Genomic DNA, 23,611 nt, shown 5'->3' on the forward strand with positions numbered 1-23,611 from the left:
CCATTGGTGGCTTCTATGTAAGTAGGCGTGTACAGAAAGGGTGGTTCCAGAGCAGGAGGCGAAGACAGTGTCTCAGAGGAGGGCAAATGTGGCTAACTGCCCTTATCAGCCTGGCTTGCCACAGGGCAGGACCAGCAGTTTCAGGCTGCGCATCACCCTCTGGCCCCCAGGCTGTCAATTAAGTCTAAAGCACGTGGCTGGCGGGGCCCTACTTGGGCCCCGTGGGGTCTTTATTCAGTCTTGTATATGTGTGTGTGGGACTTTTAACTGATGCACTGACCCCGCCACACACGTGAGGACACTTGTCAGAGCTGTAAATAGTTATGTCACGTGTGGCGTGTAATTTATTTTCAGATTTTGTGTATTGAGTCCCCGGAAGCCACGGAATCTGTCTCTGGAACACGTCACGTGGGTTTATCATGCCACGTCTCTCTCTTTTCCTGTAGTGACATAGACTGACATCGCACGCGTGATGTCACTTCCTGTGTCCTGAGGGTGATGCCAAAGATGTCCTCGTGGTATCTATTCTGGTCCTGGAGGGCAACATAAATTGGGTAAAAAGGAACAGGGAGACAGGGCAGGGGTATAATACTGAGGGGTATTACACGGGGCAGGGGGTATAATACTGAGGGGTATAACACGGGGCAGGGGGTATGATACTGAGGGGTATAACACGGGGCAGGGGGTATAATACTGAGGGGTATAACACGGGGCAGGGGGTATAATACTGAGGGGTATAACACGGGGCAGGGGGTATAATACTGAGGGGTATAACACGGGGCAGGGGGTATGATACTGAGGGGTATAACACGGGGCAGGGGGTATAATACTGAGGGGTATAACACGGGGCAGGGGGTATGATACTGAGGGGTATAACACGGGGCAGGGGGTATGATACTGAGGGGTATAACACGGGGCAGGGGGTATGATACTGAGGGGTATAACACGGGGCAGGGGGTATAATACTGAGGGGTATAACACGGGGCAGGGGGTATGATACTGAGGGGTATAACACGGGGCAGGGGGTATAATACTGAGGGGTATAACACGGGGCAGGGGGTATGATACTGAGGGGTATAACACGGGGCAGGGGGTATGATACTGAGGGGTATAACACGGGGCAGGGGGTATGATACTGAGGGGTATAACACGGGGCAGGGGGTATGATACTGAGGGGTATAACACGGGGCAGGGGGTATGATACTGAGGGGTATAACATGGGGCAGGGGGTATAATACTGAGGGGTATTACACGGGAATAGCGGGTATGATACTGAGGGGTATAACACGGGGCAGGGGGTATAATACTGAGGGGTATAACACGGGGCAGGGGGTATGATACTGAGGGGTATAACACGGGGCAGGGGGTATAATACTGAGGGGTATAACACGGGGCAGGGGGTATAATACTGAGGGGTATTACACGGGGCAGGGGGTATAATACTGAGGGGTATTACACGGTGCAGGGGGTATAATACTGAGGGGTATAACACGGGGCAGGGGGTATGATACTGAGGGGTATAACACGGGGCAGGGGGTATAATACTGAGGGGTATAACACGGGGCAGGGGGTATGATACTGAGGGGTATAACACGGGGCAGGGGGTATAATACTGAGGGGTATAACACGGGGCAGGGGGTATGATACTGAGGGGTATAACACGGGGCAGGGGGTATAATACTGAGGGGTATAACACGGGGCAGGGGGTATGATACTGAGGGGTATAACACGGGGCAGGGGGTATAATACTGAGGGGTATAACATGGGTTATTATAATAGAACAGAGAAGAGGGTAATAGCGGAGGGTATTTTGGCCGTTAGTATGTCAGTTCCCCGCATTGGACACCAGAGGGCTCTCATTACAAATACGACTCTCTAATTCTTCCCTTTTATGAAAGCTGGCGATAGTGGCCCCTAGTGGTGGGGCCGATGCAGTTTTTATGGTTAGGGTTCCCCAGCCGGCAGCTGTGTCCAGGGGAGGGCTGGCAGCCTAAGGCCTGGGGGGCAAGTCAGGTGAAGTGGCTCCGCCCCCTCGCACTCACCTTTCACCCCTCACGCTGCTCCCATCACTATGCGACCATCAGAGTGCTGGAAAACTTATCTAAACGGCCGCTGGTTGCTGATGCCACCGGCCGGAGCTACTTTAATCCTTTTTTTTATTTATTTAATATGCCGGATCGCTTGCCATATTAAAAATAAATAAATAAAGTATTAAAGTAGCTCCGGCCGGCAGCATCAGCACCCAGCGGCCGTTTAGATTCGATTTCCAACAATCTGATGGCCGCATAGTGATGGGAGCAGCGTGAGGGGTGAAAGGTGAGTGCGAGGGGGCGGAGCTTTCACCCCTCACGCTGCTCCCATCACTTGGCAGCCATCGCATACGGCCGCTGGGTGCTGATACCGCCGGCCGGTGCTGCTTTAATACTATTTTTTTTTTCATTTAATAGCCGATCCGGCTTGCCATATTCAATTCAATATTAAAGTAGCGCCGGCCGGCGGCATCAGCACCCAGCGGCCGTTTAGATTAGATTTCGGGCGGCCTAGGGGGCAATTGCCCCCCGGCCCAGCCCGCCCCTGGCTGTGTCCAGGGCTTTTATTGGTACAGAGTGGGGCGATTACTAAGTCCTGTTCTTGGGCCATGAGCCACGTCACCCGACTACGTGTCCTTTTGGCGTGATAATAACGTGGCCAGGTCCTGAGCGTAACACTGCCCTGACCATGCGCGGCGCTCTGCAGCCCTTGGGTCGCGGGTGTTTGTGTACCTACCCTCAGCTGCCCGATGTAGTCTCCCGCCTCCACGACGCTCATGTCCCCCTGAGACACGAGGATGAGCTGAACCGTCTGCAGGACGTCGGTGGCCATGGTGACGTCACCACAGATGTACATGTGTCCGTCCTTCTTGCACAGCACGTCATACACCTCCCACGCCAGCTGCGTGCGCAGAATGTCCTGCACGTAGGTCTGACAAAGGTGAAACGTGTCACCACAAAAAATCCACGCTCATCACTCACAGCCGTCAACAGGAAAGTTACAAGCAAAATGGCTCCGCTCACCAAGAAAAGTGGCTAGCGTTTCGGAGAATAATTGTGAGAAGTAAATGGTTGTGATAATAAATGAATAGTCGTGATAATAAGAAAACAATTGAGATAATAAATAGTGATAATAGGTGAATAATCGTGATAATAATAGAATAGTCGTGGATAATCGTAATAAGAAGTGAATGATTGTGATAATAAATGAGTAATAGTGATAATATGTGAATAATCATAATAATAAGTGAATGATTGTGATAATAAATGAGTAATGGTGATAATACGTGAATAATCGTAATAATAAGTGAATGATTGTGATAATAAATGAGTAATAGTGATAATACGTGAATAATCGTAATAATAAGTGAATGATTGTGATAATAAATGAGTAATAGTGATAATACGTGAATAATCGTATAAGTGAATGATTGTGATAATAAATGAGTAATAGTGATAATACGTGAATAATCGTAATAATAACTGAACGATTTTGATAACCTATGAGTAATAGTGAAAATAAGTTACTAATCGTAATAATAAGAGAATAGTCGTGATAATAAATAATAGTGATAATAGGTGAATAATCGTAATAATGAGTAATAGTGATAATAAGTGAATAATCATGATAATAAATAATAGTGATAATAGTTGAATAATAGTAATAATAAAAGAATAGTTGTGATAATAAATGAGTAATAGTGATAATAGGTGAATAATCATGATAATAAGTGAATAATCGTGATAATAACTGAATGATTGTAATAATAAGTGGATAATCCCATTAATAAGAGAATAGTCGTGATAAGTGAATAATCGTGACACTAAGGCCACACGTGGCCAGCATATGGTGTAGTTAACATCTTCAGTGACTGTAAGGAAAGCTCGTGACTCTCCGGACTCACCTTGGGAGAGTTGGGCTCTCTGGAGAACGCCGTGTAGATGTGGCTGAGGGCCCCTCTGCGCTGGGCGTCCTCCGTCTCCTCTTTGTAGATGTGGTCAAGTTCAGCGCATCGAGAGCCAAAGACCAAGGTCACGTCTCCGGGGGTCCGGCCTGAGACGGGAGACACGGTATTGGGGCCCGGCAGCTACTAACCAGTTAATCAATCGTGGATCTGTGGCAGTGGCCCTTCCCCTACCCAGTAGCTCCCAGTAGCACCTGTTTTTTGAGTGCTGGAGATGCCACCAATCCCCCATGGAGGGGCTCCAGATAGTGGACATCTAGTCACTAATACAGGGTCCACATTCACAGCCCGAGCCTGGAACGGATGCTATAATTAAATGGAAGGTGTGCCTGGGTACTGTTTGTGTATGAAATGTGGTTCCCTGCGTGAGGAAGGCAGAGGAGAACGTGGCCACGTCCTTCCCCTCTATCTGTCGGGATCTCTGTGGGTAGATGGTGGTGGAGAACGTGGCCACGTCCTGCCTGTCTATTTGTTGTGTTCCCTGCGTGTGGATGGTCGGGGAGAACGTGGCCGTGGCATTTGCCGTGATCAGCGTACCTTTATGTTCGATCTCGTGGAGCCTCTGCTGCCAGAACCCCCTGAAGGGTGCGATTCCGGTTCCTGGACCCACCAGGATACAGGGAGCCTCCGTGTCTGGGGGCAGGTGGAAGGTGGGGGCGCTGCGGGGGAAATAGTTTTAGTTTATTTTATGAGGTCATAGTCACTCATTACCCTACTTACCCCAGCACCTGTCACTCATTACCCCAATTACCCCAGCACCTGTCACTCATTACCCTAACTCCCCCTAGCACCTGTCACTTATTACCCTAACTCCCCCTAGCAACTGTCACTCATTACCCTAGCAACCCCTAGCACCTGTTACTCATAACGCGTAACAGCGCCTGTAAGCCCCCCCATGTAACTAGAGATAATGACAAGCAGATACTGTATTGACAGGTACCCCGGACCCGTACACACAGCGGGAAGAACTTACCCTCGGACAAAGCATGGCACAGAACCACCAGGGGCCAGCTGGTCAAGCCACGTGGAGCAAACCCCAAAATGTAGGGGGCCCTTATTATCTGAGGAGACAGAACGAGATACGTGCGATTCTGACCATAATTCCTTACCGACATGACGTGACCTGCGCACGAGGAGCTACCTCCCTACTACCCCCCGAGCTACGCGGTACTGATACGCACCCTGCGTGTAAAAAGACACCACGGCCACCGTGAGATGGATCTCGTCAGGGTAGACGTCAGATGAGGAGCTGATGGAGTAGTAACGAGGCTGAAGGAGAGGGAGCTGCGTGAGGAGCAGAGAGCTCGGCAGGCTGGCCGAGGGGAACTCTTCCAGCACTTCCACCAGCGTGGGGCATTTATACCATTTCCACTCCTCGTACATACGGGCGTCCTGCAAAGAGAGACAGCAGGGCAATGAGGAGAGACTGTAACACCCGCACCTCATACAGGTGAGAGAGGACTGTAACACCTGCACCTCATACAGGTGAGAGAGGACTGTAACACCCACACCTCATACAGGTGAGAGAGGACTGAACCACCTGCACCTCATACAGATGAGAGAGGACTGTAACACCCGCACCTCATACAGGTGAGAGAGGACTGTAACACCTGCACCTCATACAGGTGAGAGAGGACTGTACACCACACACCTCATACAGGTGAGAGAGGACTGTAACACCCACACCTCATACAGGTGAGAGAGGACTGTACCCCACACACCTCATACAGGTGAGAGAGGACTGTAACACCCACACCTCATACAGGTGAGAGAGGACTGAACCACCTGCACATCCAAGTGGGAGACGACTGTATCTCCCCCACCTCATACAGGTGAGAAAGGACTGTACACCACACACCTCATACAGGTGAGAGAGGACTGTAACACCCACACCTCATACAGGTGAGAGAGGACTGTAACACCCCCACCTCATACAGGTGAGAGAGGACTGTACCCCACACACCTCATACAGGTGAGAGAGGACTGTAACACCCACACCTCATACAGGTGAGAGAGGACTGTAACACCCCCACCTCATACAGGTGAGAGAGGACTGTACCCCACACACCTCATACAGGTGAGAGAGGACTGTAACACCCCCACCTCATACAGGTGAGAGAGGACTGTACCCCACACACCTCATACAGGTGAGAGAGGACTGTAACACCCACACCTCATACAGGTGAGAGAGGACTGAACCACCTGCACATCCAAGTGGGAGACGACTGTATCTCCCCCACCTCATACAGGTGAGAGAGGACTGTACCCCCACCTCATACAGGTGAGAGAGGACTGAACCACCTGCACATACAAGTGGGAGATGACTGTATCTCCCCCACTTTATACAAGTGAGAGAGCATATCCTGCAGGGAGAGGTTCTTTTTCACGGGCTGCCATCTTGTGTACCTGGCTGAGGGTCTCCAGTTTTTTCTTTTCGTCTGGCTCCTCGCACAGGGCACTCAGAAGCTGGAGGAGTTGGGGTGTAGGTGGGGTGGTAATATCCAGGTAATTGGTCAGGGCCTGTCTCAGGGTACAAGGCGGAATCCGAGTGTCCGAGACCCAAGCTACCTTCCTGCCAGTTCCTGCGTATCCTGTGGGCAGAAAGGGCAACGTGGATAAGACCAGGCACATCGACATTATTCACACTGCGCTGAGCACACAGCTGGTAGGGGGCAGTTACAGTGTACAGCTGATGAAGTAAAGTACTGATCATGTAATGTACTGAGCACACAGCCAGCCGGGGCCGGTAAGGCTTACTGTTGTTGGAGTCCTTGTCCAGCGTCTCCACCTGCACCGTGTCATTGGCCGGTGGTGGATCCTCCACTCTTTCTAGCAGCTCCAGGACCAGCTCCTCCCGGTTGCAGGGGAAGATCCCCAGGTGATCCCCCGGAGCGTATGCCAGCTCACTCTGGCCCTCCGTGCTGAGTCGCACCAGTATGGTGGAGCGGCTGGTGTGGAGGAGAAAAGAGACCACAAGAAAATGCGGACAGTGAGTGCCGGCATGTGTGTGGGGGTCTAGGGGGAGAAGGGGGTTATCAGTGCATGTGTCCTGCCCCAGGCGAAGCGAGAGACAGAGAACGAGGGAGAGCGGCGAGACTGCCCGGGGCGACCTGACTTCCGAGTGGAGCTTTGTGAGTAAAGGGATGAGTTTACCTGGATTTCTCGCTCTGCAGATTCGCCTTGGAAATTAATTTGGTCTCGTAGACTTTTCTTCTGTGCATCTGGGAGAGGCCTGGATGGGGAGAGATTGGGGGTCAGTTAATGGGCAGCCAGATGGTACCCCGGGACCGAAAGTACCGAGGGCTCTCCTCGTACCCAAACCGTTAGGAAGGACCTTCTAGTGCGTCTGTGCGTCTCGCCATTGGGGTGATTGGCACGTATGTCCTGGGCATGTATGTATCATGGAAACACGAATATTGTTTATGCTGCTCACACCTCCCATCAGGGATGGCTGTACCAAGGAGACCGATGTGACCTCATGAGAAGGAGAGCAGGAGACGCACCTGTGATGAGGTCTGGAGACGAGGCCTGGATGGAGAGCCGGTGGAGGGACCTCTGCCAGCTGCTCTTAGCTTTAAATAATTCGTTAATATTCGTATCATGGTCGTCCCCAACGCAGAAGGTTTCACAGGCAGCCTGAGGGGACACAGAGGAGCCACGTAATAATAACCCCACCTGAATGGGTTAATAGTGAAACCAAGACAGACACCAAGAAACACTCATAATCGGTCTGATTCCGGCCCTGGCTTTAAATGTGTCTGTGATCCGGCAGCACGGAGGTTAATGCCCTGGGGGTGCTGCTTATGGCAGGTGGGTCCTTCCCTCCTTATCTCCCTTCGCTTCCCCCTCTCAGCTGCGGGGAAGGAAAGTGATTGTGAGACTGGGTGGGGGAGCCAGGGTTTGACCTTAACTATGTTTTTCCAGGACACGCCAGGAGGGTCCTCCCAGCCGCAGAGACAGAGGAAATGGAAACCAGGGCTCAGAACGACGCAAACAGAACTTCTCACTGCCCTCGCCCCAAACCCGATCCACAAGCCCCCAACCGGCGCCCACCAACAAAACCCAACGACCATCCAAACCATGGTGGACCACGGGAGACATAGCTCCTCTCCTGCGTTGGATGGTCCTCTCATTTCCCCCGATATCATCTCCCCTGAAACACCCTGTCTCCACTCAGTGAGGGGAGGATAGGCCGGTTATGTCAGCTTCCCGTATGTCCTCCTTTTCCGTGACTGAGAAGGTGGTCAGTGAATATAGCGAAGCAGTTGTCCCCTCAATCTTCCGAAGCCCTCATGTATTTCCTCCCCTTCTCTGTCTGTTGGCCTGGCTGCTTCGACATGAAGGACATCTGCCTGGACGTGAAAGCACTGACCTTAAACACGGCTTTGGCCCAGACTCGGAAAGAGTCCTCCTGTCCGCACAGTTCATCTCCTTCCCCCATTTCCAGTATCCGCTCTCCCCCGAGCTCCTCCAGTCTGGTGTCCACCGCGTGTCCGAAGGCACAGAAGTGAGGATAGGCACGAGAGCCGAGGCCAAACACTGAGAACCTGCGGAGAGACAGAGAAGCGCAAGCTCGCCAGAGTGCTCGGGAAAGGGGGCTTCAATGAGTGTGAACATGCGCAGACCGTCTTTACAGTCACCAGTGACATTTGGGATATTGGCACGGGGCAGCGGCCACAACGGGTGGATGATGAGGGCAGCGGCACGGCTGATGTTTGTTACTTTATATAAGTACCTGAGGGTCCCCAGGGGTCCCGCGCTGTCTGTGTTGCTGGATTCCTTCCGTTTTTTCTTCCACGAAGTGACGAGGAGGTCCGTCTGAGACACGCTGTTAAACCGAGTCTTGTAGCTCCTACAGAAAACGTCCCCGGAGAGACCGAGAGGTGAAGGGAGGCAGCATTTATCAGACCGTAAAATTATTATTCTATTTATTAATAACCAATAATGGGGTTTGTCTGTCGCCTCGCGATCTCCGCCTCCTCGCTATCTCCGCCACCTTGCTAACTCCACCTCCTCGCTAACTCCGCCTCCTCGCTAACTCCGCCGCCTCACCATCTCTGCCACCTCACTACTGGGACAATAAATTGAGAAGGGTCTCCGACTACATTTTGGAGTTATTTGGTAAATATGGAGAAAATCAGCAGATTTACGGAATGGTTTCTATACAGAGCGCCACTGTTGCATTTGTGGCTGCGGCCCAACCGGTCTCCGCAGACCGTGGCTTTCTGGTAGTGGTTGGGTCACGGTGCAGAAGTGTCAGAGAAGTAAATATCAGCGACTGGTAAATCGAATCTGTAGAAAGGTTCGTCCCTCTGAGGCCGGAGTCCCGCTGAGTAAAGTCAGATCTTACACCATGTGAACCGAGGGAAACCTTCGGCTTTATTTATAGACCAAACGCGGCTATTTTCAGGAGACTCTTCCTTCCTCTGCTTCTGATTTGAAGTGAAGACGTTTGTGACATCATTAATGGTTCCCGAGGCAAGGAACATCATCAGTGAATCCAAACCCTTGTCAGGAGGAAATCCCAGGAGAGCATGGCGCCCTTCCCGAGTGTCACACAAACCGTCCCTGGGTTCTGCGGACTCTACTGGAACACAATGGGCCCCACACTGGGCTCAGCCTCTCCACGAGTCAGTATTTATCTTAGTTATACTCATTATGCTCAGTGTGAAGCAGGGAGAAGGCTGGTCCCTCCTGTCTGAGTATTGAAGGAGGTCAGGAGGCAGCAGCGACCGGCCGCCAGTGACAGGAGCGGGAGGAAATAATGAGGAGAGGTCTCCAGTGCTCCCCTACTCCAGCCATCACAGGAGAAGCCTCCAACCTTATTGTACATGACAGACATTAAAGGATATCGAGGATCTGACACAGTTATAGTCTGATAATGAGGGGCATCTCATGAGAATAGCCGCTAACCCTCCTACGGAGCCGAGACTTACTTCTGCTGCTCTGGCTGGAGGGCGGCCACATTGGGGGAAGTCATCTCCATCAATTCTCGTGCAAAAGCCTGTGGAGATTAACAGGTTAACCTGCAGTCAATGCCCAGTAACAATAATGATTATTTATCCAAATAGTCAGCCCCTGCGTGAGTCGTACATACAGTGCGCCCCCAACCAGAGGAGGAACGTTTTACGCTCAACCTCCAATCCACAAACGGACCAACGGATTTCTAACGAAGAGCCGGAGCTTTGGGTCATAAGACGGAGAGCCAATGTCCTTACCTCGCCGTTCTCTGGAGGGTCGCCGTTTCCAAATGTACTCGTCACCACCAATACCAGGGTCTCATGCTCCAAATCCACAGTGTCGTATTGGTCCATGCACACGACCTGCACCGGAGATCACACACAACTCAGCATTTACTGCGCATGGTAGGGAGTTTAGATCAGTGACAATCCCTGCTCAGCCAGATCACACAAACACTTAGCTTACATCTGAAGAAGGGACCCCTGAGGTCTTGGAAGCTTAAGTTGTACTCTATGAATGCTGCTCACTAAAAGGCATCCCTAACATCTTTGGACCAATGCAGTGATATCTGTTTTTGTATGAAGGAGGTTTCAGGCATCCACATTCATGTGTGTTTAGCTGCCACGCATGTGATACATGTTCCACCCCTACAAAGGCATGTGGACCCTTTGAGAGAAATGCGATAACCGACAAAATTTGCAGCACTAGGGCGCCATTAGCATCTCTAGACTGTTTACCCTGGGGTCAAAGGCGAATCTGAAGATCTTGCAGAGTTTCTGAGCGTAGGTCTCTGATCGCCCTGTTTCCGTGGCATAGAGGATTGTGGCCTTTACCCTTCTGGCCATGGCTTGTCCCATCAGCTTAGCCGAAAACTTGACCGCACTGAAAACAAAGCACGTCAGGTTGGAGGCATCTCTAGGGGGTTTATAATGGGAAGGGGGCCCATTATACAGCAGTAGTGGAGGAAAGGTTCATTATACGGGGAGCTGGGAGGGTCCACCGGCCCCCCACTTACTTGGCCACTTCTTTGAAAGTTCTCTTCCTGGTGATGGTGCTTTGGGATCCCTTCCAGATATGGTGCCTCCAGGGGTCCGCCTGCCAAACACGGGCAGAAGAGAAGGAATGAGAGGAAACCTTGAAGGAGGCCGAGATAAAGGTACTTGGGGTCAGTAAGAGGGGTACGTGCTGATGTGGCCTGGATGGGTGCACAGTTCCACGTCAGTATGTACCCCTCTTACTGCCCAAAATTCATCATTCTGTGGGAATCTGTAAGAGGCTCGGTGTGTCTCATGCTCTCTCTGCGGGACATGGCTGCCTCCGCGTTTACCGTACCTGGTATAGGAAGGAAGGAGACAGGTGGTAATTAGCCATCTCCTGGTGGAATACAGGCGTGAGGCTGCCGGATGTTGGTGGCACAATCCAGATCCAGTCGGCCGGACACCCTCCCCGCAATCGGTTCTCATGTTCCATGTGTTTCATGAATGACTCCGTGGCTGCGTGGTGGTCGACGATGGTCACCTTGTCCCTCTGGGGGAGACACGACATCTATTAATCCCTGGACGTGGAAGCGGTAACCGGTTACTCTGCAGCTTCACGGCGTGATCGAGGGCGGGGCAAAGGTTACCGTATAGGGGCGGGATAAAAGTTACAGGAAGGGGTGGGGCATAGGTTACCTGGTAACTGTACAGGAGGGGACAGAGTGTGTGTTACCTGGTAACAGTACAGGAAGGGGCGGAGCGTGGGTTACCTGGTAACAGTACAGGAAGGGGCAGAGCGTGGGTTACCTGGTAATGGTACACGAGGGGCAGAGTGTGTGTTACCTGGTAACAGTATAGGAAGGGGCAGAGCGTGGGTTACCTGGTAACAGTATAGGAAGGGGCAGAGCGTGGGTTACCTGGTAACAGTGTAGGAAGGGGCAGAGCGTGGGTTACCTGGTAACAGTATAGGAAGGGGCAGAGCGTGGGTTACCTGGTAACAGTATAGGAAGGGGCAGAGCGTGGGTTACCTGGTAACAGTATAGGAAGGGGCAGAGCGTGGGTTACCTGGTAATGGTACACAAGGTGCAGAGTGTGTGTTACCTGGTAACAGTACAGGAAGGGGCGGCGCGTGGGTTACCTGGTAATAGTACAGGAAGGGGCAGAGCGTGATTTCCTGGTAACAGTACAGGAAGGGGTGGAGCACGGGTTACCTGGTAACAGTACAGGAAGGGGCGGAGCGTGGGTTACCTGGTAACTGTATAACACAGCAATGTTGATCTCCAGGGCCGCTTTGTCTTTCCAGAGAGAGGACGTTTTCTTTGTATCCAGCCCAAGGCGTTTGGCCACATCCTGCAAGAGAGGCTGCGAGTCACATGAGGTCTCCGCTTATAGATATATGTGACCTCACCGGACTTTAAACATGAAATCTGGGGACATTCCTAATTAACATTATTATTCATTCAGATCCAGGGAAGATTCACTGTATTTGGTGGAATGAAAGAGAAATGTCACCATAATAAGTGACGGCTCCTGAATCTAAGACGAGACCGAATACTGATCAAGGTTTCAGTCTTTACAGTAGGAGAAACGGGCGACTAGACGGGGGCCGGATGGGGCCGATCTACCGGCGGGATCTGGGTTTCCATAAAGGAAGATTAACCAGAAACAAACTTGCTTTGTCTGATATATAAACAGATTTAAATACGTTTTATCCCATTCAGTATCAGTGATGTCATTCTTTAAGGGTCGTAAGAAAATAAATTGGATGGCGGGGGATGGTAATGCTGGCGGCTATGGTACTTTCAGCCGCACTGAAGGTTTAGCGTATCTGAGTGTTACCGGCGCTCACCTCTCAGTGTTACCGGCGCTCACCTCTCAGTGTTACCGGCGCTCACCTCTCACTGTTACCGGCGCTCACCTCTCACTGTTACCGGCGCTCACCTCTCAATGTTACCGGCGCTCACCTCTCAGTGTTACTGGCGCTCACCTCTCACTGTTACCGGCGCTCACCTCTCACTGTTACCGGCGCTCACCTCTCACTGTTACCGGCGCTCACCTCTCACTGTTACCGGCGCTCACCTCTCAGTGTTACCGGCGCTCACCTCTCAGTGTTACCGGCGCTCACCTCTCACTGTTACCGGCGCTCACCTCTCACTGTTACCGGCGCTCACCTCTCAGTGTTACCGGCGCTCACCTCTCAGTGTTACCGGCGCTCACCTCTCACTGTTACCGGCGCTCACCTCTCACTGTCACCGGCGCTCACCTCTCAGTGTTACCGGCGCTCACCTCTCAGTGTTACCGGCGCTCACCTCTCAGTGTTACCGGCGCTCACCTCTCAGTGTTACCGGCACTCACCTCTGTTATATTGTATCTGTACGAGTCACACAAATTCCGCATCCCAATCTCTGTGCTCATGTACCAGCCGTTAAACGGTACGGCGGGGAATTCCAGCCCCCCAATCTCCAGAAGTAAGCTGCTCACGGCAGGCAAGGCGTACCACTTCAACCCCAGCTCGGCAAACCACTCGTAGCTGGAATGGAGAGGAATGATTAACGTGATACAATCCATTCACTTACGTCACCGGCACCAAATCCCGGCACAAAATCTGAGTAAATGAGAATATTTAACAATAAAACCCTCGCTGGAAATGGACCCCAAAGCAACAACTCCGGATCCGTAAAATCAATAGCCAGAACTGGGCTGTAACCCTCTACACGTTTTGGGTATGAGGACAAATGGGCCGAACGGTTCTTTATGGTTCAGACCGGGTGGTGACCGGCGCCAGCAGGACCATCTTTGGGTTTCCAAGAAATCCCACCAGAAGAATGCTTTTGGGGAGAACAGAAAAAGCCGAACTCCGACTTGATTGTCCAAGTGCCCTCCTCTTACCAAAATATGCACTGGTGAATGCCCCCGTGGGGTGGATTTGGAGGGTTGGTCAGGCAGCTTCACAAAATCCCCCAAGTTACCCTATAGGGGGCCTACAATGTGTCCCTCGCTATCAGAATCTGTGGCCTCAGAGTGTTTGAAAAAATCTCAATGGATGACTCTGCATCAAACAATTCAGACAGGACCTCGACCCTCAGGAAACCCGAAGCGTCTGGCGGCTTCACAGAATAAGTACTGAGGAAACGTTCGAGTGGATACAGAGGGCACTCACTTTGGGTGTCTGAGCGGCACTTCCAGAATAAACTCAGAAGGGATCTCATACAGTTTGGGATCGTCTCCGTTGGCCTGAAGCAGCAGAGGTAAGACATCAAATCTCCCACCTTTGGGTTTCCAGCCCAACTGAACACAAAGCTGCGAAGAGAGAGACAACGAAGCAAGAGACAACGATCAGATGCACAGAGCTTTAATATCAAATAGAGCGCGAGACACGGAGAGAGTGACTGCCTAATGTTAATGTGCGTAATACATACAGACACACAAACACACAGGTAATAACGTATCAATGTATCCCTGGGAGAAGACAACCTGGGGTTTGGGATGAAAGGGTCCTGTCTGACCTCTGTGATCTCCACGTTCATGGGATCCCCCACCACGCTGTCATCATCCTGTCTGTATCCCGCATAACGGATCAACTGGCTGTTCCAGATCCGGAAATCAGACGTCCCGTCTTTCCTCTGCGGGAATATCGTGATGGCCGACCTGAGGAGAGCAACAAAAATATATAATAATAATATCACCGCACACGGCAGGGGCATCAATGTCCGAGAGCAACAGTTCATATGAGGGACGTGAAGTTCCGCGGGACCTCGGGACGAAGATATTTCCCGACTACTCAAACAGAAGTCATAAAAGAAGATGGATGCTGCAGCAGAAAAGCCCCCCAGCGCATGTTACCAGGACCACTGATGGGGTTACTATGTGGTCTCTACATGTATGATCCTTACCGGATATTTCCTTTGTTGGTGGCGTACTTTATGTGGTTACAGACGTACGTAAACATCTCTTGAGTTGTAGAGCATTCCCGGGCATCGAACACCTGGCCACAAGAAACACACGTATGTCATAGAAAGAGATGCACGTGATACGCCAGCAGGGTACATAAACAGCTTCTGATACCCCAGACTCCCATAAACACATAATGTGAATAGCCCCAGACTCCCACAGCCCCTCACCTGCAGTTTTGACCACTGGATCCGGCCCACGCAGCGGGCCGCATTTCGCCAAGCCTGCTTGGCACCGAAGATGAGCTCAGTCTCTTTCAGTTGGTAAGTTCCAGTAGCCGCGATCTCCTGCTCCACTTCTTTAAGACGCTCCAGATGAGCTTTAGACTGGGACCTGGAAATAAATTATATTTGATAAACTTTGGGCCAGATATAGCGTTAAAGATTAGAGGACAGTCGTGTGATGCCCACTCATCAAACCAGCGAGCCCATGAGACCCTGTACACAAATCTCCATGAACCTTTCCCTTTACCACAGGAGCTAAGCAATAAAACCCACACAGAGGTCCCCAGGACCCCCAAGGATTTCCACCCTGTATCCATGATCCCCTTTCACGTCAGATGTGATGATGGGTGGAGGCAGTGGCCCCTCGGTCTCCTCTCCAAGTACACGTGGGGTGGACCCAGAGAATAGTCGAGTTGAATGCTTCCCTGTCACGTGCTCTGGGGGGGCATAACAAACCATGTCTAGTGGATGATGACATGGATGATATGCATAACGTTGGCCACTTCTGTTCTCCTTGTATGGTTTTGCTTCTTTCTTGTGACTGAAGGACCCCTGAAGCCCTGGCAGATACAGGACGGGGTTACACCAGATCGGAGACCCATAGCTCTCGCTTCACTAAGAGGAGAGAGGGAATCGTTTATATTGCTCACCTCTTGATGGAGCTGTAATACTGGCTGATAAAGTCCTTGGCCTTCGGTAGAAGCTCCTCTTCACTCTTTGGTCCTTGTGGGAGAGGACATGTCATCTGGGGTGGGAACATCACCGATCCCAGACACCGGGCCTTGGTACAGGCAACATCCTAGTTGGGGGGAACCAAAATCCTGAGCCTATGTGACATTACCCCCAAAAATCAAAAACACGGAGAAGGAGGTGAAATAATTAAATCTTCTAATTCTGCACCTCATTAAACCCCTTTCAGCCCACTAAACCCCCCCTTTGTCATTATGACGGACATGTCCTGTACATTGGCTTGGTGTAAAAGATTCCATCTGTGCTGCTCACCAGAGGAAACGTTCCTCCTAATTACTAAACTAGGAATTATTGGAGGGGTATTTGTGGCCGGGGCCCCGGGGAGTCCATGTCTTTTAGCTCCAGCGACCTCTCCGCACGCAGCAGGAATGACTATGAGCGTCTGTTGCTACACGTTACCTGCTCCGTCTGCACATTCAGGGTATCATAGGACAGCGTGCGGTTCTCCCAGTTCTTGACACGAATGCATTTCTGGGTCTGCGGTGCCCCGTTTGTGGAGCTGCGGGGAGAGCAAGACACATAAGAGCCACTGTGAGCCGACCTGAGCCACGGACACCACAGAACATCTTCCCAGGCTGGGTTTATTGGACTCTAATCACATCCCCAACCCAATTAAACAGCGCTAGACCCAAAGGAGCATCCAGGTATGAACAGGTTTGACCCTTGCAGTCATCCTGAGTCTCCACCGCAAGGTTCCAAAGGTCTCAAAACGGCCGACGCGTAAAACAATCAGTGTTAACATTTCGTAAAATATGTGTGTCCGCCGATGCATGTTAAAACACGCGGATTTAATGTCTCGTTAAAAGGCGAGAAGGGTCCTCATCCGATGGGAAAGCTCCTCTGTATTCTGCTGCTTGGGGTTGGTTCCTGTGTGCATTGGGTCGGTTTTATAATATAACAGGAATAAGGTAACGATAACATAACACAAAGTGCATCAACGCTCTACTAGACTTTAATTCAGCCACCAGGACTCTCATCTTCGCAGTTTCTATTATTAATAACTTGTTTGATTGACAGTGGAACGGTTTAGAAGATCCTGACGTCCTGCGTCAATTTGTCAAATGAACGGTTCAAACCCCCGTCCCCAACCATACCCGCCTCCATACCCCAACCATAGCCACCTCCACACCCCACCCATAACCCCCTCCATACCCCAACCATAGCCTCCTCCATACCCCAACAATACCCGCCGCCATACCCCAACATTGGACCCAAATTGCAAACTTATTAATTCTTAGCTCTCGAATGACATGAAGAGTCAAATGTTTCCCCCTGAAATGATGCTGAAGGATTTGGACTGTCCTGCCCTGACCCTGTTTGTCTGCTTGGCCAGCTCTGACCTCGGATTGTCCAGCGAAGGCAGAAAGTTCCCCCGTGACGGGGCTTACCAGCTCTGGATCGCAGTGTTTACACCAACACACAATGAGCTGAACACACAATGCCGTGTAAGTGGCCGCAGGTCCGGTTTTCACAATAGTGAGTCCCTGCCCAGCAGTGTGATATAAACACACTGAGTGTGCGAACAAAAACGACACACATGACAAATATGAGCCTAAGCCTCTACAACCGACAGGTGTGCAACACCATAATACAAACATCTACAGCCAGCATTTTATGTAAAGATTAGCCAGTAACAGCTAATTATGAGCCCGGGCAGTGAAAGGGTTACAGCCACACACCACGTGCATCTGGTAAGTGGGTCGGGGGAGATGGACACGGAAAGGCTGAGCCAGCAAATAATTTGACATCAATTTCCTGAACAGAACAATCAGAACAGAGTGACGCGCAATGGCTTCCTGCCACAGCTCTCACCGGCTTCTGTGGAACAACTAACTCCTGGACCGGGGCCCTGGATCCTGGCACACACACGAGCGACTGATCCCACGGAGTGTACTACTGACCCCCAGGACTGTCCGACTGATCCCACGGAGTGTGTGGCTGATCCAGGGCAGTGTGTGGCTGATCCCGGGCAGTGTGTGGCTGATCCCGGGCAGTGTGTGGCTGATCCCGGGCAGTGTGTGGCTGATCCCGGGAAGTGTGTGGCTGATCCCATGCAGTGTGTGGCTGATCCCACGGAATGTACAGCTGATCCCAGGCAGTGTGTGGCTGATCCCACGGAGTGTACAGCTGATCCCGGGCAGTGTGTGGCTGATCCCATGCAGTGTGTGGCTGATCCGGGGCAGTGTGTGGCTGATCCCATGCAGTGTGTGGCTGATCCTGGGCAGTGTGTGGCTGATCCCACGGAATGTACAGCTGATCCCAGGCAGTGTGTGGCTGATCCCGGGCAGTGTGTGGCTGATCCTGGGCAGTGTGTGGCTGATCCCGGGCAGTATGTGGCTGATCCCACAAAGTGTACAGCTGATCCCAGGCAGCTGTTGTCGCGGGACAGTCCTGTTTTTTGGTCACTGTCCCCCTGTGCCAGGTAGCTGTAAAATGAATGTGGCTGCCATGTGGCCACCTCACAGCGATAAGTGGTGCTGGCCTCACACCCGCCACAACACAGGTGTCTACATTTTGGGAAAATGGACAGATAGCAGCACTTTCCGCCTTGGGGAAACCTCGTTCCCGCATCTGGCCTCCAGCGTTCACATATTTCAGAAATCAACGCATGCAATGCAATTTCAGCCTTTCCCACGTGGGCCATTCTGTGGGAGTTACATGGAAATATACAAAAATCCACACTTTCCTGGGTGTGATTTTTAATATATCACTCAGATCCACTCCTGAGGGACACTGTTTTTTTTTTATTGGGGGGTATTTGTGTCACTAATTGGACAGGGTTATTAGAAGAATAATGGGGTTTATTTGCCCTGTTTGATCTATAAAGCATTTTCCTGCTATTTCTATACAAATTATTTGGGCTTTTAGGGCTGTAGAACCCTGCGATCCCCTCATACCCAGCAAACATTCTCACCTCCTAGAAAAGAGGGGCATCAGGGGATGAGAGAGGGGCATCAGGGGAGGAAAGAGGGGCATCAGGGGAGGAGAGGGGAGAGGAGCGACAAGATCAGGGGAGGAGAGAGGGGCACCTGGGGAGGGGAGAGGGGCATCAGGGATTCGGGCACTAAAGAGGATCTGGACAAAAATAACCTGGGACACACACCAACCTTTGTCTTCCACACAACTCCCTTGCCTCCTAACACACAGGGGTCCATAGGGGTATTGCTGGGCCCTGTGTAGTGTGGATCCCAGCCTTTTTCACAATATTCCCATGTTAGATCTTACCTTTTCCCACCAGTTCTGTGGCTTCTAAACATCTTGAATAACCAGAGGTTCTAGGCTTCACTTTGAGCAGGAGACGGCCACGGTGAAGAGGACCCTAACTCCATCCTGTGGGGCGGCAGGGCTCCTTAAAGTGTATCGATCCAAAAAGCGTTCCACTAACATTCATCGTTCACGAATGCCTGATACCTTCGAACACTCACCAACACTCAATGATTACTCACAGTCCACTAACACTCACGACCTAATACTAATACTGTCTACTAAGTCACTACCCACTAATACTCACTGCCCCTAATACTCATTACTGCCCATCTCCACTCATACTAATACGCTCACTGCCACTAACAGTCACCGCCTATATTACTAACCACCCAACACTTACAGCTGCTGGTCGCCGGCCACCGACATGCAGCCACAGGATTCATCAGTAATTACCCCCCACAGATAGACTAACTCTCACTATGCCATTAATGTCCATCCGTCTGTACCTCTCTGCGCATGAGCTGTCTGTCCGGCCGCTTGCTCCCCTCCCCATTTCTGACCTTTTTCATTACAGTTCTATGTAAAGCTACAGACAGGACACCTGATCCCCGGGACATTGGAAGGATATGTCCACAGCTATATCTAGTGCGGCTCGGTCACGAGTCTCACATTCACCCTAAACGTGGTGTGCGAGTCAAGCATGAACACGAAAAACAACACGGCAGGGAATTGGTGCACGCAGAACAAGCACTTTCTGGCGGTGCTGGGTTTCTTGTGTACATGTTGGTCATTTCAGCAGCACCCCGGCACCTGAATGTTTACAGTATGCTTTTTAGGGTCTGCTCTCCTTTCTGTATTTTTTGTGCAAACTCACACATAACAGCTTCTGGGAAAGTGTTATACGCAACACACACACTATACAGAGATACAGCGCTGTAGCTAGTGCAGCCTGCTCACATGACGTAGTCGCCCTGAACACCATAAAAACACCTGGACGCTGGACTGCCGGCCCCGGACAGGCTTTATAGAGATACGCGGGACTACCGGCCCCGGACAGGCTTTATAGAGATACGCTGGACTGACGGCCCTGGACAGGCTTTATAGAGATACGCTGGACTGACGGCCCTGGGCAGGCTTTATAGAGATACGCGGGACTGCCGGCCCCGGACAGGCTTTATAGAGATACGCGGGACTGCCGGCCCCGGACAGGCTTTATAGAGATACGCGGGACTGCCGGCCCCGGACAGGCTTTATAGAGATACGCTGGACTGCCGGCCCCGGACAGGCTTTATAGAGATACGCGGGACTACCGGCCCCGGACAGGCTTTATAGAGATACGCGGGACTACCGGCCCTGGACAGCCTTTATAGAGATACGCGGGACTACCGGCCCCGGACAGGCTTTATAGAGATACGCTGGACTGACGGCCCTGGACAGGCTTTATAGAGATACGCTGGACTGACGGCCCTGGGCAGGCTTTATAGAGATACGCGGGACTACCGGCCCTGGACAGGCTTTATAGAGATACGCGGGACTGACGGCCCTGGACAGGCTTTATAGAGATACGCGGGACTGCCGGCCCCGGACAGGCTTTATAGAGATACGCGGGACTACCGGCCCCGGACAGGCTTTATAGAGATACGCGGGACTGCCGGCCCCGGACAGGCTTTATAGAGATACGCGGGACTACCGGCCCCGGACAGGCTTTATAGAGATACGCGGGACTACCGGCCCTGGACAGCCTTTATAGAGATACGCGGGACTACCGGCCCCGGACAGGCTTTATAGAGATACGCTGGACTGACGGCCCTGGACAGGCTTTATAGAGATACGCTGGACTGACGGCCCTGGGCAGGCTTTATAGAGATACGCGGGACTACCGGCCCTGGACAGGCTTTATAGAGATACGCGGGACTGCCGGCCCCGGACAGGCTTTATAGAGATACGCGGGACTACCGGCCCTGGACAGGCTTTATAGAGATACGCGGGACTGCCGGCCCCGGACAGGCTTTATAGAGATACGCGGGACTACCGGCCCTGGACAGGCTTTATAGAGATACGCGGGACTGCCGGCCCCGGACAGGCTTTATAGAGATACGCGGGACTGCCGGCCCCGGACAGGCTTTATAGAGATAGGCTGGACTGACGGCCCCTGCGTATTTCTAGAAAGCCTGCCGGCCCCGGACAGGCCTTATACAGAGACGGAGGACTATGATCTCTGGACTGTTGACCCCACATAGGGTTTATACAGAGTCTCTGGACTGTCAGCCTCAGGAGGGCTTTCTATAGAGGCCCCGGACTGCCGGCCCCGGGTAAGCGTTATAGAGACGCAGGAATGTGATCCCCGGGGAGAGACGCTGGGGGTAGAGGAGCTGCTCAGGGTAGGTCTTGTGTGGCTTTAATGCCTGAATTAATACTTCTCTCTGTTGAAGGTCAGTAATAATGTGTGACGGCAGGCGCCAGGAGATTAGATTAGGTGTAAAGTGACGGGGATCCCATTTACAGCCCACCTGACCTTGAAGCGCGATGTTAATTTAACCCCACATGGTATATCGAGCGGGCCGCGTGGTGGCGTAAGCGCAGCCGACAGCCGGAGAAACGTCATTTTTACGATCACATAGCGTGCGGCCGACCATATGGGGTGAACCCTCTGGCCATATCGCCAGACCCCGCAGCACCCAGGCATAAACCAAGCATTAGCCTGGGGTACTAGATGTCCAGTCCAGGCCTGGGGTCCCGGCAATTTTAGGAGGGAGGCTCGTGACCCTTTCATGACCAGAGCTGAGTGAAGTATTCAAACACGGCTCTGCAAGCGTTACCACAAAAAGCGGACCTTTCCGCCTGCTTCAGGTGGTATCTCCTGCAGGAGCAGAGACACGCTGCCACTCCATGAAATAACCGATGAATCACGGCTAGAGATGGGAAGGTCTGGGAAAAAACAGAAAAATTGGAACAAAATGGAGTGTGGAATATCTTCTTTTAAAATGATAAATAAATATGTTTTGACCCGGCATTCAAACTATATGCCACGAAGACCTTTATGAAATAATGCCAGTTACTTCACTTTTTCATTTGCAGTTTGTGCTAAGGTGCAAATCTGATTGGGCGATTGTAAATTTGTAAACCTACTCCACTTTAAATTTTTCTGAAAAATTAAATTTTTTCCAGAAAAACACATGTATTTTTCCATGGCTTCAAAATTTTCCAAAAATTTTAAATTTCTAGTCACGGCGCAAGCAGTCACATGACACGTCCCTGTAAAAGGTCACCATTGGACATATGACATCATTGGGGGCAGGGCACACATCATCTTTTGTTTCTCTCAAAATTGTGAAGTGATGCGCTGCTCGTTCTGGTCGGTTTACCCCATTGTACAGTGCGGTGGAATATGCTTTAGACATAAAATAATAATAATAGCCAGCAGCCCTAACGGACGGTAAACCTGGCGCTTATCTGCGACTTCTCGCCACAAAAAGGTACAAATATTTCCAGGGGAAAATCCCTGTTCTCCTTTAAGACTAAAACTTAAAAACAAGGGGTGTCACGGAAAGGCCAGTCACGAAAGGGTTAATGCCATGCAGCCTACGGTGTTCTATCACTCTCCCCACAGCTACTGCGCTCCTGTTGCTGTCGGAGATATAGCAATAGTAAAAGAACAGGGTTGCCTTCTATATTGCTGCCTCTAATGTGTAAAAACATTGCACCCGGGATTCACCCTGAGACTTGGGAAAAACCCTAAAAAGTTGCCCATTCACCATGAGATCGGGGTAAAACCCTGAGAATCTGTTGATTTACTAGAGATCTGGGTAAAAACGTTGAGAACCTGCCCATTCAACCTGAGGGTAAGGGGTAGAACCTGCCCATTCACCCCGAGGTAGGGGTAGAACCTGCCCTTTCACCCTGAGGTAGGGGTAGAACCTGCCCATTCACCCTGAGGTAGGGGTAGAACCTGCCCATTCACCCTGAGGTAGGGGTAGAACCTAACCATTCACCCTGAGGGTAGAGGTAGAACCTAACCATTCACCCTGAGGTAGGGGTAGAACCTACCCATTCACCCTGAAGGTAGGGGTAGAACCTGCCCATTCACCCTGAAGGTAGGGGTAGAACCTACCCATTCACCCTGAGGGTAGAGGTAGAACCTAACCATTCACCCAAGAACCAGCCTGACATCTCCCTGCTGCAGTAAGAAGGAGTTCTAGTGCCCCAGTGTCAGTGATTGGCTCCTGAATTTGCCACCTCTCAGGGGTATTACCCACACACCAAGCAAACAAGCCCAGGGGCTGCACAGTTCTGCCTCACTACCTTATATACCAGGACTTGCCTTCTTCTGTTACTATGGTGACCCTGGACCAAGAAAATAGGCGAAACATTCCAGAGACTCATATTGAGCGCTACAGCGACTGGGCTCCTCCTATGTTGCCATGGAAACCAGATACAGCACAGTGAAGAGATTGAAAAAGAGCGGGAAATAGCCAGAGCTTGAGGGGCAGAGCAGCTCCAGGTAAGTTACTTTATCAGCATACCAACCAAGTGTCTCAGTTTAGCTT

General features: G+C 51.4%; 1 protein-coding gene across 1 annotated transcript in view; it reads right to left on the reverse strand.

Annotated features, from left to right (window-relative positions):
• Positions 1–404: 404 nt before the first annotated feature.
• Positions 405–23,611, reverse strand: part of LOC149274294 (nitric oxide synthase 3-like) — a 30,373-nt gene continuing 7,166 nt past the window's right edge. Inside the window, exons 2-26 of the mRNA XM_089505657.1 lie at positions 16,257–16,356; positions 15,758–15,906; positions 15,054–15,216; positions 14,826–14,917; positions 14,439–14,580; positions 14,093–14,232; positions 13,288–13,462; positions 12,181–12,282; positions 11,288–11,482; positions 10,971–11,050; positions 10,693–10,837; positions 10,213–10,317; positions 9,931–9,998; positions 8,730–8,846; positions 8,367–8,541; positions 7,498–7,630; positions 7,148–7,226; positions 6,752–6,942; positions 6,401–6,585; positions 5,176–5,386; positions 4,968–5,055; positions 4,532–4,653; positions 3,935–4,083; positions 2,767–2,961; positions 405–533 (exon numbers count right to left, since the gene is read on the reverse strand). Of these exons, the coding sequence (XP_089361783.1) occupies positions 405–533; positions 2,767–2,961; positions 3,935–4,083; positions 4,532–4,653; positions 4,968–5,055; positions 5,176–5,386; positions 6,401–6,585; positions 6,752–6,942; positions 7,148–7,226; positions 7,498–7,630; positions 8,367–8,541; positions 8,730–8,846; positions 9,931–9,998; positions 10,213–10,317; positions 10,693–10,837; positions 10,971–11,050; positions 11,288–11,482; positions 12,181–12,282; positions 13,288–13,462; positions 14,093–14,232; positions 14,439–14,580; positions 14,826–14,917; positions 15,054–15,216; positions 15,758–15,906; positions 16,257–16,356 (3,430 nt within the window). The remainder of the gene's footprint in view (positions 534–2,766; positions 2,962–3,934; positions 4,084–4,531; positions 4,654–4,967; positions 5,056–5,175; positions 5,387–6,400; positions 6,586–6,751; positions 6,943–7,147; positions 7,227–7,497; positions 7,631–8,366; positions 8,542–8,729; positions 8,847–9,930; positions 9,999–10,212; positions 10,318–10,692; positions 10,838–10,970; positions 11,051–11,287; positions 11,483–12,180; positions 12,283–13,287; positions 13,463–14,092; positions 14,233–14,438; positions 14,581–14,825; positions 14,918–15,053; positions 15,217–15,757; positions 15,907–16,256; positions 16,357–23,611) is intronic.

This window comes from Sceloporus occidentalis, unplaced genomic scaffold (genome assembly GCF_023333645.1).
Source record: "Sceloporus occidentalis isolate IW3139 unplaced genomic scaffold, rSceOcc1.0.p SCAF_337, whole genome shotgun sequence".
Taxonomy (NCBI): Eukaryota; Metazoa; Chordata; class Lepidosauria; order Squamata; family Phrynosomatidae; genus Sceloporus; species Sceloporus occidentalis.